The sequence below is a fragment of the Eptesicus fuscus genome, chromosome 9 (genome assembly GCF_027574615.1).
Source record: "Eptesicus fuscus isolate TK198812 chromosome 9, DD_ASM_mEF_20220401, whole genome shotgun sequence".
NCBI lineage: Eukaryota > Metazoa > Chordata > Mammalia > Chiroptera > Vespertilionidae > Eptesicus > Eptesicus fuscus.
Genome location: NC_072481.1, coordinates 10,962,551 through 10,978,179, shown reverse-complemented (window position 1 = coordinate 10,978,179; position 15,629 = coordinate 10,962,551). Strand labels below are relative to the sequence as shown.

General features: G+C 54.0%; 2 protein-coding genes across 2 annotated transcripts; one reads left to right on the top strand and one right to left on the bottom strand.

The window, feature by feature from the left end:
• Window positions 1–39: 39 nt before the first annotated feature.
• On the top strand, window positions 40–9,356 carry AKR7A2 (aldo-keto reductase family 7 member A2). Its single transcript, XM_008148148.3, has 7 exons — window positions 40–389; window positions 5,629–5,816; window positions 5,997–6,101; window positions 6,818–6,914; window positions 7,106–7,205; window positions 7,812–7,941; window positions 8,974–9,356. The coding sequence occupies exons 1-7, from the start codon at window positions 62–64 to the stop codon at window positions 9,133–9,135; spliced, it is 1,110 nt and encodes a 369-aa protein (XP_008146370.1). The 5' UTR covers window positions 40–61; the 3' UTR covers window positions 9,136–9,356.
• Window positions 9,357–9,825: 469 nt separating this feature from the next.
• MRTO4 (MRT4 homolog, ribosome maturation factor) lies at window positions 9,826–15,584 on the bottom strand. Its single transcript, XM_008148149.3, has 8 exons — window positions 15,329–15,584; window positions 13,362–13,420; window positions 12,541–12,644; window positions 11,766–11,847; window positions 11,451–11,518; window positions 11,104–11,255; window positions 10,649–10,725; window positions 9,826–10,563 (listed from the first exon to the last, which is right to left on the bottom strand). The coding sequence occupies exons 1-8, from the start codon at window positions 15,354–15,356 to the stop codon at window positions 10,414–10,416; spliced, it is 720 nt and encodes a 239-aa protein (XP_008146371.2). The 5' UTR covers window positions 15,357–15,584; the 3' UTR covers window positions 9,826–10,413.
• Window positions 15,585–15,629: the final 45 nt, after the last annotated feature.

Genomic DNA, 15,629 nt, shown 5'->3' with positions numbered 1-15,629 from the left:
GGGCTCCTCCCCGCTGCGGTGGGCGGGGTCCCAGGCGCCCCAGCGCGCAGGCGCGCACCTCATGCTCCGTGCGGTGTCTCGCGCCGTGGCTCGCGCCGCGGTTCGCTGCGCTCGTAGCCGCGGGTCCCCGCAGGCCCGCAGCGTCAGCGCCGCCGCCGCCATGTCCCGGCCGCCGCGGCCCGCCTCGGGCTCCCCGGCCCGGCCGGCCACCGTGCTGGGCACCATGGAGATGGGGCGCCGCATGGACGCGCCCGCCAGCGCCGCGGCTGTGCGCGCCTTCCTGGAGCGCGGCCACACGGAGCTGGACACGGCCTTCATGTACAGCGACGGCCAGTCCGAGAGCATCCTGGGCGGCCTGGGGCTCGGGCTGGGCGGCGGCGACTGCAAAGGTAACGCTAGTGCCCGCGCCCGCCCCCCCCTCTGACTTCCCCCTGCCCCGTGCAGGACGCTGGCCAGACCCGGGCCGCTATGCACCGACCGCGGTCCGGACCGACAGCTTGGTCCCCTCCCCTGGCCGCCTGGCAACTCTGTGAATTGAATCCCAGCTCCTCAGGCCCGGTGCACGTAAAGCCCCGACAGCTGGGCAGTGCTCTGTCCTGATCACCTTCCCCTTCCCTTCTCCCTTAGGGGTTGCCACTCGGGAACCCCCAAGTCTGGTCTAGCCATTAGCTTTCTACCCTTCTGCTTTCTTGGGGTGCCTCTCCGAGGCACTGGCCTCCAGAGCTATGCCGTCCACGCCTCCAGTCATGCCAGGCGCCCATAACCAGGCCCCAGGTGCCTTGCCTAGGCTCCTCTCCCAGGTGCCCTCACCGCCCTTGCGCTCCCCGAGCACCCTTTTCTCATCCTGGACTTTGCTCAGTTCGGTTGGCAGTCCCCTTGGCGCTCTCCGGGAGAGCTGTAGCGATGCAGTAGCAGGCTGGGCTGGAAGGGTAGGGGGTGGGGAGGGCAGAGATGGAGGTGTGAGGGGGTAAGATAGCCCATGCCAGGCTTTGTTATGGGGTAATAGGAAGGAAAGTGACTCTAGCACCTCCAGGGAGCTCAGGGTAGTGGTGAAGATGGAAGCCGATGATTACTGGGGAACCCAGAAGGGGCAGCACAGTGGGGAAAGGAGGGGAGGGGACCACCAGGACAGGGAGTGGCACTAGGGAAAGGGAAGAGAACATGGAGCTGGGCCTTAAGGGATCAGTAGTGGTTTGCTGGGCAGAGAATGGCAGAAAGGGGCATTAGAGCTGAGGGCACAGCTGTGCCAAGACTAGAATTGGAAATGCAAAGTGCCTGGGGTGAGGAGGTGTTCCAGGGTTCCAGGGCAGAGGGGTAGAGAAACTGAGACAGGAAAGTTAAAACAAGGCCAAGCTGTGGGCAGTTTGCAGCCAGCTTGTAACTAACAAACCATTATCTTCCCCAGCCAAGGACACTGAGCAAATGATTTAAAAAGCCTCCCTAATGAGAGATGCAGAAAGGGAGGGGGAACGGGGAGAGGAAAAAAGGGCAGTTTTACCCCCTAAGCAGAGAAGCCAGCAGTCTCAAGGCTTGGCCAGATAATGTTGCCAGGTGCTTTCCATGAATTCTGGGAAGGCCACAACAAAATAAAAAAAGAGACCTTGAGAATTAATCTGTATCAAAACAGTCAGCAGGGAAATTTTGAAGCCTGTAGACAGGAGGGTATATAACACCTCAGACCCCCACCCAACTTGCTCTTAAGATTAACCGAGAGTCTGTGCTTCATAAGCCAAATGTATATATAGGTTTGCTTACTTTCCTTCTGCCTTTTTCAATAAGGATACATGCTTTAATTACTTTAATAAATTGGCTCTTCACAACACAGTCAGGGTTTCTCGTATAAATTCATTTATATATGAAAAGACAAGAATCAGGTTTGGGGACAGCCCTCTCCCACTAGCTCAGGGGGCTGTCCTGTCCAGGAACATCTCTCTAGTGTCGGTAAGAGGTGCCTATAACAGAGGGATGGCCAGTAGGCAGGTGTAGCTTGAAAGGGGGAAGTGTGTGTGTGTGTGTGTGTGTGTGTGTGTGTGTGTGTGTAGGGGCTGACTGTCCCTCATTAGCCCGATGCCATTAAAAGTGACTAGTAGGATGCCTGGCATATAGTGGGGCTCAGTAAACGCTAGCTAATATTGCTGTAACCGGACACTAAGGGGTCCGGGCTGCCTGTCACTACTTGAGCCAATTTAGCAGAGACAGCGTGGAATCATATGACCGTTTATTCCAATAATGCACGCAGTATGGGTGAGCAGCAGGTCGTCCATAAAAATCTGCTCTGCAACCCCCCATAAGCCAGCTGCTTATATTGGGGAGGACAAAGGTTACATGGGGAAGTAGAAATTACAGGCCTGGAAGTAGGCAGAGAAGGCTGGGGTGGGACTCTCTTGTTAGGGCAACAAGGTTGTTAATCTTTCTGTGATAATAGGCAGTTCTTGAATGAGAATGGCCCGAATTCCAAAGGTGACTCCCAGGTCCAAGGGTGACTGTGACTCCCGGGTCCCAGGGGCATACTACTCCCAGCCAGGTTAGAATGTGCTTTCTTTAGTCAGAACAAAACATTCACGGTTAACAGAGCATGATCAATATTTCTTATAACAACGTGAAAACATTCAAACCTGTAAAGAATTTTTGTGAGTTTATTTGAGCCAAACTGTCTCGATAGTTGCCGGGAAGCAGAATCTCAGAGGACTGGGATAATGCTCCGGAGAATGGTGGTTTTTCACCTTGTTTTATACATTACATTCAGAGGAGGAGACTCAGTGGGCTCCATGAACTCCATTGGTGATAGATTAGAGAGGCGGGAGCCAGCAAAGGGGGCGGGGTTGGGGGGGACAACTCTGGGATTGGATAAAAAGTAAATTGTTAAGACAGTATTTCTTTTACTTAGGTGGGTACAGGATAGTTAACAGGCAACAATTAATATGGTAATAACAATGAAGGAATTTGTGGCATCTGTCCTGGTGCCCAGGGCATTTGGTTGTGCCCCGAGGGGTCCGGAAAAAAGGGAAATTACAAGTCACCCAGACGGTTCAAGGATGTGTTATCCTAGATGCAAAAAGACAGATAGGCTCAGTTAAGGTAAAGATTGACCTTGTCAGGGAAGATATCAGCCTAAGCCTAGGACAGAACTACGCACCATCACGGCTTTTAGTTAAGGTTTTTTTTTTTATTTTTTAATATATTTTATTGATTTTTTACAGAGGAAGAGAGAGGGATAGAGAGTTAGAAACATCGATGAGAGAGAAACATCTATCAGCTGCCTCCTGCACACCCCCCACTGGGGATGTGCCTGCAACCAAGGTACATGCCCTTGGCCGGAATCGAACCTGGGACCTTTCAGTCCGAAGGCCGACGCTCTATCCACTGAGCCAAACCGGTTTCAGCTTAGTTAAAGTTTTAATTTCAGACCATCCTTGTGGTTACTTTAGGTCTTAGAGTTTGCAGGACTGCCATGCAGGCCTTCCCTGAGCTTGTCAGGTTAGCCTGTGGCCTCTTTTGTCCACATAAACTATAGCTAGTCCCCAATATTCTATTTTTGCCCCTAACACTGCCACACTTTGCCTCCTCTTTCCCCTCTGAGGCTCTTCTTTCCCAGCCCTTTGGGGCTTCCCCTCTGGGCCCTTAGGTTCATGGCTTGGTGGATCTGGAGGAACCGGATGAGAACATGTATCTCAGGCCCGCCCTTGCTAGTTCACAGGGCTGCCTCTCATGGATAATGAAGGTTTTGTTTCTGAATTGGTGTTTCTCTTCCAGTCCTTCTCTGCTCCTTCTTTGAGGCCAGGCTCACTGGACCACAGTCCTCTTCGTGTGAACTTTGCCTCAGTCCTCAGGTCGGATCCGAGGCAAAGTTCACACTGAGCTTGCAGGGGGATGGAGAACTGGGACTTGTTCCCTCATAGGAAGTGGTCTGATGACTTCCCTCTGAACTGCTGAGTTGCCTTTGGCAAGTATGGAAAGTGCAGACTCCATCCACCCACCCGTCCCGACAGCCAGCATTCTTCATAGCATCGCCACGCCGCCTGCGTGGCAGAGCACTATCGCATTCTCATGGCGACTGTGTCTCTGCGGTGGGAGTGTGGGTGTGCACGCTTCCATGAGTCTGGAAGGGGAAGGGAAACTATAGTTGCCTTCTGCTCATTTTGCCTTCTACCTGTCTCTCAAAGGCAGACACACCTCTCCCCTAAGTTCTCCCAGCAGCCTCTTTACCTGTCTTGATATTTCCAGGCCCGCCCCCTTGAGTTTTTCCTCGGTACTGCAGCCAGAGTGCAGAACACACAGCGACTTTGGATGATGGTATCTGAGAAAACCCTTTGGGATTAGGCCCGTGCCCTTTCTCTTCTCTCTTGTCCCATTGCTCCATGCCTGGAGTTTATGCTCTTGTCACTCAGAATTGCCAAGTACGGCCCTTCACATACTGTATTGCCTTGTGTTTGATTTTGCCTGTGTTCCCACCCTCTGGAATGTGCTTCCCGTCCTTCCTTGTGGATTGTGACTCATCCCCGGAGACTCAGCTTGGGGGTTAGCTCACAGGGAAGCCTTCCCTGGCAGTCCCAGGCTGACCACATACCTCTTCTCTGGGCTCCTTTGGCACTGGTGCTTTTCTGTGCATTTACGGCATTGTGACCTCACCTTCTAGACCCTGAGCTCCTTGAGGGTAGAGATCGAGTGTGTTTAGTTCATCTCTGTGTACTCAGCCTCCAGTGCAAGGCTTGGCACAGCCAGCAGTTTGATGACTAATAATCCTATCTAATAATAGACAAATATGCAAATTGACCACACCTTCGCTACACCCAAGCCACGCCCACCAGCCAAGCCATGCCCACCAACCAATCAGGATGAGTATGCAAATTACCCCAACAAAGATGGCGGCTAATTTGCATATAAAGATAACGTCGAAAGAAGCCAAGAGCTGCAGAAGGGAGTAAAGCTTCGAAGAAGCAAGCAAGCCGGGGGGAGGAGAAGGGAGGAGCGAAGGCAGGGCTGGGGGCGAAGGGAAAAGCAGGCAGGCTGGTGGAGAAGGCGGGGCGGGCGACAAGGGAGGATCGGAGGCGGGGTAGAATGCAGCAGGAAATCCTATTGCAGGATTTTTCCTGCAACGGGAACGCTAGTCTATATATATAAAAGCCTAAGCGACTGAAGCACCACACTGACCAACCGGGGGCAGACGCTCAATGCAGGAGCTGCCCCCTGGTGGTCAGTGAGCTCTCACAGCCAACCTCCTGCCGGCCAACCTCCCATGGTCCCTCCCCCCGGCCAGCTGGCCAACCTCCTGCCAGCCAACCTCCCATGGTCCTTTCCCCCGGCCAGCTGGCCCCAATGGGCCCCGATCAGGCCTGGGCGAGACGGCCCCGATCGGCTCTGATTGCCGACCAGGCCGAGGGACCCCACTCGTGCGTGAATTCATGCACCGGGCCTCTAGTAGTTATTATAACAGCAGTGAACATTGAGAACGTACATATAAGATCATGTAGTTCATCCTCATGATCTCCCAATGAAGACAGCACCATTATCATGTCTATTTTACAGATTATAGAATCGAGGCTCAGGGAACTTGAATAATTTAGCCGGGGTCACATGGCTAGTAAGTGGTTATAATAAGTCTCTCAACTATTACATTCTCCCCCAAAGTGAAAATTGCCACTAAGGCCAATCCCTGGGATGGGCAGTCCCTGAAGCCTGACAGTCTCCGGTCCCAGCTGGAGACATCACTGAAGCGACTGCAGTGCTCCCAGGTGGACCTCTTCTACCTGCATGCGCCTGACCATGGCACTCCCGTGGAAGAAACGCTGCGTGCCTGCCACCAGCTTCACCAGGAGGTGAGGGTGGCACCCCGAGCTCCGGGAGGAGGTCTGTGTTCCCTCTTTGGCCTGTCATTACCCAGGCGAGTGGAGGCTCCAGGGCTGTCCTAAAGGGTCACTCCTAGGGTCCTCACTGTGGTCTTGTCTTCCTGGTCTCCCGGAACGTGTTGGGTTCTGACCACCACCTCTCCCCTGCAGGGCAAGTTTGTGGAGCTTGGCCTCTCCAACTACGCAGCCTGGGAGGTGGCTGAGATCTGTGCCCTCTGCAAGAGCAACGGCTGGATCCTTCCCACTGTGTACCAGGTGCGGGGCAGGTCTGCAGAGGCCTCGGTCTCCAGAGCTCCTGCTGATCCCGACTTCTCTTGGCCCCTCTGACCGACCCCATGCCCTCTCCACAGCATCCATTCCCCTGCTCACAGCCTGCATATGAGCCCCCGGTGCCCTCAGGATGACATGCAAGCTCCTCAGCCTGGCCAGCCGGTACCTGCTGGCTCTGGCCCTGGCTCCCCTTTTTGCCTACGTGAATACCTTGGTCCCATCCTTCCTGCTTCCTTGCTCTGCACGTCAGCCTGGAACAACTCCTCCCCCTCCGCCCTGGTAGAAGTGCTCTTTCCTGATGCCCCAGCGGGGCCTCTCATCTCCAGATCTAATCGTCATATGTCCCGTGAGCACCTGCTATACTCATAGAACCCGCCTTTGTTGTGATCATCTGTCTCCTCTCCGTGTCTTTAACTCGCCTCTAACATCTCTTGGGGACAGAGACTTGCTGGACTGACTCGTGTTTGGAAGCCCAGTGTCCCTCCCACAGTGGCACCCACAGATACTTGTGGGATGATAGCTCTAGTCTAGCTTCCCTTCCTGGGGCCCGACACTGTCTCCCCATCCCCTACCACCACTCGTGATGTGGGAAATCATTGCTGGAGTCCTGGACAGGCTTTGGCTGAAGGTTTGAAAAGAAGGTTGCTGGGGCCCCTTCCCTTGACATGTGCACCCCATCCAGCCGGCCCTTCCGCCTGCAGGGCATGTACAACGCCACCACCCGGCAGGTGGAAACGGAGCTCTTCCCCTGCCTCAGGCACTTTGGACTGAGGTTCTACGCCTACAACCCTTTGGCAGGTACGGGCTGTGGTGGGGACAAGGCTCCTCCTGGGGTGGGTGGGCATTCCTGGCCCTGGGGGGCAGGGAGGTGTTTGACAAGAGGCTGGGCTGTGTCTTCCATCCTTCCTGGTCCCCCCAACCCCAGTCCAGTCCAGAAGAGCCTCTGGGAACAAGGCAGGTCAGGGGATCTGATTGCAGCCTTCCCCCAGGGGGCCTGCTGACCGGCAAGTACCAGTATGAAGACAAGGACGGGAAACAGCCTGTGGGCCGCTTCTTCGGAAACAGCTGGTCTGAGATCTACAGGAACCGGTGAGCTGGAGAAGTCTGCGTTCGGGGGCTTGAGGGTGGGGGCTGTTGTCCTGTTATCTGAGTGGAGAAGTTCTAGGCTGCTTTCCCGTGGAGTCCAGGCCTTCCCTTGCAGCCTGGACCTATGTGTCTGGATTCCTGCAGGAATTCCCAAACCCTCTGTGGGGCTTCTTGTTTTCTTGGGACCTCTGGGAGGAAATGAGGACCCCTGGACCTAATGCCAGGTGTTCCAGGTCACAGCTGTTCCTGGGAAATGCTCATCACCTGCCAAGAGGGAAGGAAAGAGCCCTGGATTGAGGCTCAGGAGGTCTGGGGCCTGCCCCCTGCACCAGCTACCTTTGCTCCACTGGGAAAGTGAGGGCGGGCTCTGTGTTCTTAGGAATAAAGATGTTGTGAAGGTCTCTGGTGAGGGGGCCACATCCTGAGTGGTTCTGCTGTCTAATAAGGCAAGAGACCCACTGCTAGAGAGGACACTGCCCCTCACCACCCCAGACCCCATGCTGTGGGGTTGGGGTGGGCATAGCTGCCTTGGTTGGCTCTTTGCCTGTGGCCCCCAGTGTGACTGACCCCATGCTACTGACCTCTATGCCACCCCCCTCACCTGCCCAGCTTCTGGAAGGAGCACCACTTCAAGGCCATTGCCCTGGTGGAGAAGGCCCTGCAGGCTGCATATGGCACCAGTGCCCCCAGCATGACTTCAGCTGCCTTGCAATGGATGTACCACCACTCACAGCTCCAGGTAACCCAGCCATCCCAGGAGGCTCTGCTTCTGTTTTCCCTTTTTTGGAGGTGGGGGAGGGAGGAGGAATGGAAGAAGTGAGAGGGCTACACAATTATTTGGTGACTTGAGATTATTCCTTTGCTTTCTCTGAAATCCCTCCATGGCCCAGTTCTTTTGGGTGGTAATCTTGTTCTTAAGTTCCTTTAGTGCCCTGTCACAAATGCTGTTGGCCTTATTAGGTATAATCCTAATTTTATTTTTATTTTTTCATCCTCACTCGAAGACTGAATTTTTTTTTTTTCTTTTAAGAGAGGGAGATGGGTGGGGTGGAGAGAGAGAAACATTGATTTGAGAAACATTGGTTGCCTCCAGTATGTGCTGCAACTGGGGATCAAACCTGCAACCTAGGTATGTGCCCTGACCAGGAATTGAACCTGCAGCCTTTTGGTCTACTGGATGATGCTCCAACCAATTGAGCCACTCGGCTAGGGCAACATAATCCCAATTTTATTGAGGAAACTGGCTCAGAGGCTATTTCACTTGACCAGGGTCCCACTGCTACACGTGACGGGGCATGAACATCTGAGACCTACGTTTTTTAACCGTTAGCATTTATTCCATCCTTGGCTGCCGGCTCTGCAGCGTCCAGCTCTGTCCCTGGTGGGGTTGTCCTCTCCCTGCTGTCCGGTTTCCCCTCCCCCAGCTGGGGCATTGTCTGGCTCCCTTTACTGAGCACCTGTTAAGTGCCAGGCCTGAAGCAAAGTACTTCACAGAAGTTTAATTCCCACAATCAGCCTGCGAAGTTTACAGAGGTCAAGTAACCCAGGTTTACCCAGCTGCTGAGTGCAGGGGCTCTGAACTTGGGTCTGTCTGCTGATGAGCTGGAGGCAGGGCTTTAGAGCTGTTAGAAGGCAAGGTAAGTTTTTTCTGGAGTAACAGAGGGTATAAACAGACCTCAGACCCACATCCAGCAGGGGCAGGGCTGGCAGGGTGTGTATGACGGCAGCACTGTGTACTGGTGTGTTGATGTCTGTCCATCTCCCCTTCCAGGGTGCCCACAGGGATGCGGTCATCCTGGGCATGTCCAGCCTGGAGCAGCTGGAACAGAACCTGGCAGCGACCGAGGAAGGGCCCCTGGAGCCAGCTGTTGTGCAGGCCTTTGATCAAGCCTGGCACCTGGTTGCCCATGAATGTCCCAACTACTTCCGTTAGGCCTCACCCTGACGAGGTGGCAGAGGGCCCTTCCGTTCTCTCACCCTGGCCTTAAGCTGCTTTATTTAGCCTGTTCTTCCTCATCACCTGTTCACAAATGTGTCCTATATTCTTGGAATACTCCCAGTTGCCTTCACCAAGTGTAAAGGCTGGTGCTGAGTTGCTCCAGCATTTCCTATCTGAATAAAGCAGGCACTGGGGTAGCCCAGGCCCTGAGCACACCTGGTGAGCTTATTTCTGCTGCCAGCAGCCCGTTTCCTGTCTTCCCAAGGGCTGGGGAGAAGGGCGCAGGAGTCCGGACTCTCCATTGAAGGACAGAGGCAGTGGGGAGGGCTCCCCACCTCCTGCGCTGACTGTAGCCTGACCTCTCTCTCAGGAGGGACTGGAGGTGGCCCTTCCACACAGGGTAAACGGCCATTGAGCCTGAAGTAGGTTTTCTCTCGTTCAGAAATGGTCTCAGGGAGTCATTTACAAATAGAACAATTTGGGCAAAACCCTATCATTAGTCACCACCAAGACGACCTCCCAGGATGCTCTGGAACATAACACTCTCGATTTCCCCAGGGGCTTTACTCTGGTCCTAGCTAAAGCCTCTGTCACCTGGTCCTCCAGAAGCTTGTCAGCTCTGGTTTGGGAGAGTGTGTGTAGGGGTAGGAATAGCAGCCAAGGTGCCTGGTTTTCTTTTTATAAAATGTTTTTATTTTATTGATTTTAGAGAGGAAGGGGCATGGAGAGAAACATCAATGAGAAACAGATCAGCTGCCTCTTGCCCACCCCTTACTGGGGATTGAGCCCACAACCTGGGCACGTGCCCTGACTGGGAATGAACCAGCAACCTCTCAGTGCATGGCACGATGCTCAACTAACAGCCATGCCAGTCAGGGCCAGGGGGCCCGATTTTCTCAGCGAACCTCTGCTTCAAGCAAGGGCACTGAGGGCCGGGGAAGAGAAGCCCCGAGGCTGCTCTCCTGTGCCCAGAAGTCTCGCAGGAACTAGTGCTGGAAGCTGCCTCAGGTGGAGAACAAAAGGAACCCTAAGAATCCGAACAAAAGTCCAAACCCAAAGGCCTTTTTTCTGAGAAAAGTTCCTTTGCCATCTACAGGGAGACACCCTCCCTACAGACAGTTTTATTCTCTGTAGGGAAACAGTCTGTCCCCATCGCCCTCTTGTCTTCATCACAGCAACAGAAACAGCTGCTCCCCCAAGAGGGGCGGCGCCAGTCCAGTGTGGTCAAGATGACACCTGGCACGGCCGGGAGGCCCTCAGTCCACGTGCCCATCAGCAGTCGTCATCTTCCTCTGACTCTTCTGCCGACTCGGACGCGCTCTCTGGCAAGTCATCTCCCATCTGTTGGAACCTTCCGGACTGTGCATCCCACATGTATTTGATGGTCACCTTGAATTCAGCCATCTCATATCCGAAAAGCTTCTGCAAGAGACAAAGGAACTGAGTCAGGAGGAGCGGGTGTGATCAGGAGTCTGCAGACTGCTGGGAGGGCCCAGGCCGGACTCACCAGGACGCGGGCCTGCTCTGGGGTCAGCACGTCGCCCTCCTTGCAAACCTCATAGTCGGACAGCAGGGTCACCACACCTGCAGAGGGGGAGGCAAGCAGTTACTTCTGGCAGAGCTTGCTGTCTGCTGCCCCGAGTTGGGAGGAATCTGCTTGGCCACCTGTCCCCCACCATTGCAGCACACACAGGGGCACGGATTAATCGGTGTCCAGCAGCTGGTGGCGTATTTGGGGAGAAGTGACTGCCTCCCCCATTGTCTCCCGAGTGCTATGTACTGGCCGTAAGTTACTGTCAACCATGAGGCAGACACTCAGCCCCACTTTCTCATGAGAAAATGGAAGCTGGTAGAAATAACCTGCTCAGCCAGAAAGGGCATGAGCGGGGGCCTGTCAGGTTTGGGAGCCTGTGCTCTTGGCCACTCAGCTGTGATCTTCCAGCTCCAGGGACCTCCCCGTACCCTTCTTGAGGGCGGTGGGCAGGCCGAGCTGCCTCAGCTGTGGCTCCATGGAGTGGGGGAACTGCTCCAGCGGCCCCGGGTCCAGGTTCACGGTGAACGTTGCTTTGTTTCCAGCTCGGGCATAGTCCATTTCTGCATATTTCGTGAACCACCTTAGGGGAATGAAAAGCGTTGGAGGGGAGGTTCCTGACTGGCCCACCAACCCACCTGAAGTCAGTGCTAGGAACAAAGACTTGGTAATGGGTTCCAGGAACCAGCTGATGTCTCCACTGTACAAAGTCCCTGGGTTATTCCTTCCCCAGAGTCCTCACCACCTTTCTCTTCCCCACCACGCCTCAAACACTCACTCATTCACTTCCTCCTTAGTGCGATTGGTGAAAAGGAGACCAACTTCACCCCTCAACTTCTTGCTGACCTAAAGAACAAAAGTGGGTAGGTCGGGTCACATTAGAGCAGTGGTTTTAGACTGGGGATAATTTACACCCCCGTCCCCCACATTTGGCAATATCAAGGCATTTTAGGTGGTCACAGCTGGACCGAAGTTAAAGGAGAGCTGGAGCTTTAAGCCAGACCTTGCTTTCCCGAGCCGCTGGGATGCATGTCATGTCAGAGCAGCAGGAGAGAAGGCAGCTTTGGCCCCTCCTGGTGAGGGCCAGACTCACCTGATGTAGGTTGTCTTTGTACTCATCAGCTGGGCTTCGACCTAAGGCCACCATCATCACTTTGTTTTTGCCAAAGAACATCCTACGGAGAGAGGAGGGGTCCGTGAAGGAGGTGGCCTGCCTCAATTAAGTGCAAACCGGCTCTACTCCGGCTTTGTAGCTAGAGGTATGGTCAGACCCCACTTCTTCCATGGAGCCCTGCCACTGTGTCCAGTCCACTATTTCCTGCCTACAGACCCGACATTCACAACATGCCTACCAGCCTACTCTGAATGTTACTTATTAATGTGGATATCTGCCCTCCCGTCTGAATGTATGGAAGAGGCCCGTTTAATGGTCTGAACCAGTGCTGGTGCAGCAACAGAAGACCAGAATCACCATCCACACTGTCATCATTCCAGCCCAAGGACAGGTACTCGCCACATGGCTTGTACAGGCTGCTGTTGGGTCCTGTGGCATCCCAGAGCACATCCTGACCTGAATCTGACAGGGTGTTCCTAAAAAGACTAGACCCCAGGGGTAAGGGAGCCCCTTTTTCTGGAAGGGTCAATGCTCAAACATTCCCTGACCAATGACCAAGTCTGGCCCCCAAGAAGTTCAGTGCAAAACCAGCTATCACAGTTACAAAGTGCCCTCCAGTGGGGGCATGGCACTTTGTCCTTAAGATGCCATCTGTGTCACTCAGGTAACCAAGAGACAGTAACTGCCTCTGTGCTTTGACTGGGCAGCATGGCCCTTTCCACACTCACAAGGGCCCTGCCCGCTGCCTGCTCACCGGCTGTGCTTCCAGGCGTTCCGGATGTCCTTCAGCTTGCTGTTCCTCATGTTGGCCACGGAGAAGATGAAAAGGTACTTGTACGTGTCCACACATTTCCGAAGCTGTGGAATAATTCATGGGGCTCTGAAGTTCAAGGGGCACCACGGGTTGGGCAACACTCCGGCCTCTGATGGGAAAGAATATGCTCCAGGTCCCTTATGATGGGAAGTTCAGAACTGGAGGCCTCTAAGCCGGGATCCCTGAGCAGAGCAGGCGTGACCTCAAAGTGTCGGGGAAGCTGAGCCATGGGTCAAGATCCCACGGTCTTCCCAGGTTTCTGACTTATCTGTGGCCACTTCCCTCACCACCCTGCTCTGTCCACATTGCTGGCCGCAGCTACGATGAGGTGGCCTCAAGGAAACAATCTTTGTGTAGGAGGAGACACCCTTCTTATCCAGCCTGCAGCCCCAGAGCAGTGCAAACAGTGAGTTGGTGCATTTACCCACATCTGACAACTCCCAGGTTTTTGACATCAGGCAGGCTAACAAATCTCTAAGCTTCAGTTACACAACCGCAAAACAGTGACAATGTCAACTCATATGTAAGGATGAAGTGGAATGATACATGTGGAACACAGCCCCATGCAGGGCAGAGTAAGAGCTCAGTCAAAGCTGGAAATCATTACTCTGAGATTTTTATTGGTGCTGCCACGGGAGGAAAAGGGCTGGACCAGCCTTTCCTTTTCTCCTTTTAAACAGAATGTTTCCCCAACATACGGTCCTACACCCACATTTCTAACCAAATACAAGGTCCGGAAAATAAAAAGAACAAGCTCTTACCTCTTCTATCAGGTTCTGTTTCAGCTCCAAGCCTTTCTTAGCAGTTTTGGTTAAGGAAACTAATACAAAAAAGAAAAAGGAGACATGGTGAGAGACAAGCTGGGTGTCCTGGAGACTCATTTTTTCTCACCTCCAGTATTGGCTGGACCAAACCAGTACGGGGAGAGACAGCAAGGCTATTCCCAGGGTCCTCAGAGTGCTGCTTTCTGTCGTTCCTGACCCTGGAGATCCTTTGATATATTTTGTGTTATGCAGACAAACCAGATATTCCTTCACTCCTTAGTTTAACCTAGAATTCCGTACTGAGGCGTGGGGTGGGGCTTCTTCCTGCTCCCGAGTGCTTTCAGTGGCAGACCTGGCCTGCTGGCTGAGGCAGGTCCCTTTCGGCTCTTGGCCATGGTGCACAGAGACCACCTATAGCTGGCCTCTGCTGTGGAATGAATTAAGTAAGTCCGGGGGCTCATCACTGACCTCCTCTGCTACATCTTTTGCAGTTTGGACCCATGGATGTAGCAATGCCACTTTGGGGAGAGGTAGGCACCCCTACTGTAACAACAGCTGGGCCCCAAATGGTCCCTTACCAGGAAGGGTTTGGCATTTGCCAGATCTCATCATGGCTCCCCTCAAAGAACCCACAAACACTTAGAGCATCAAATGCAAAGCCCAGGGTGCCCCCAAGAAGAGGCTGCCTCTTATTTACCCTGCCTGGGACTTAGTCCCTCCTCACAAGGCATACATACAGAGAGGCAATCCCACTGGTCAGGGGCAAGTGAAGTACAGAGGGCAAGCACAACGCAACGATCCATTTTCTATCACTTCCGCTGCTACACGTGTGGACAAGCCAACCTCATCCTGTCTTGGATTACTGCTGGTCTTGCTGCTTCCATCCTTGCCTCCACTCTACCCAGTCCATTCTCAACAAGGCAACTAGGGTAATCCTTTAAAAGTAAAGTTAAACCATGTCATTCCACTGTTCAGGCTCTCTCTCAAATGGTTGCACATTTCATTGGGATCTGGAAGGCAATTCCTTGCAAAGGTATAAAAAGCCCTGCCCACTCTGCTCCAGTCACACTGGCTTCTTGTCCCAGGACATGTCAAATATGCCCTCATGTCAGTCAGTGTTTGCATTTTGTTTCCTCTCTTTGGAAAGCCATTAACCAGGTAACTCCATGGGTTGTTCACTTCCTTTCTTCAGGTTTCTGCTCATTTGCCATCTCATCAGAGACCTTCTCTGGTCAAAGTATACAAAATTACATCACCTGTTTCTCTCCATGGGACTCATCACTATCTGACATTAGTTGTTCGGTTCTTGGTATGATGGGGGACATACTTCCCATGACAATGTTAAGCTCAGTGAGGGCTCTAGGCCTTCCTTGTAACTGCTGTATCCTCCTACGCCTAGAGTGCCAGGTCCCTAAATATTTGTTGAGTGAATGTGCTAAACAGCCGTGTGAGAGAGGCCACCATAGTCGGAATGCTCTCTTAGGAGGTGCCATATGAACTGACAAGTGAGAAAGTCAGCCATATGAAGACTGGATCATAAGCATGCCGAGCAACAGGAGCTACAAGTACAGAACCAGATGCGAGAGCAAGTCTGTGCTGACGGAAGGGAGAGGCGGCCATGGTGGCGACAGCACAGAAAACTAAGGGAGTTGGGCTGAGGTGGAAAAGGTGGATCAAGGAGGGATCGAGCGCAGTCTGGGTGCTCAGGAGCTGTTTCCTGGTCCAGCAAGGCTTGGGAGAACACTCGAGGCCGGGCAAAGCAGTCTCCGCTTCCTTGCCCCAACCGGCTCCAGTCCCCTGGGATGCTCCCCGTGCCCCAAGGGCTCCCGCCGCCAGCTAGCAGCGAAGCTCCTTGAGAAGGTCTGGGTGTCCCATTCCGTGCCCCCAAAGGTCCCACAGCCCCCATCGCAGCCGGCACCCAGCCAGCGGAGCTCCCCCTGAGTCCCAACGTCCCTTTCGCCCACCTTTCTTGTCGCGCTTGGATTTGGGCATCTCTCCGCAGACACGTGCAGCGGAAGGCGGTGCTGCCTGTTAGGACCCCGGGGGCGCGGGGGCCTCTGGGACGGCCCTGGGGAGCTGTCCTCGCAAGTGCCTGACCCAATCTGCGCTGCAGTCAGCCTCTCCGCCGGCCGCCACCTGCGCCCTTCCCCACGTCTCCAGAGCTACTTTCCGCGCGTCCGGGGACCTCCGAGTTCTGGGCGCCCCACCGAGGGTTTTGCGTGTGTTCCCAACTCTATGGTTCGCGGAGAGGGAGCCTGCGGCGCG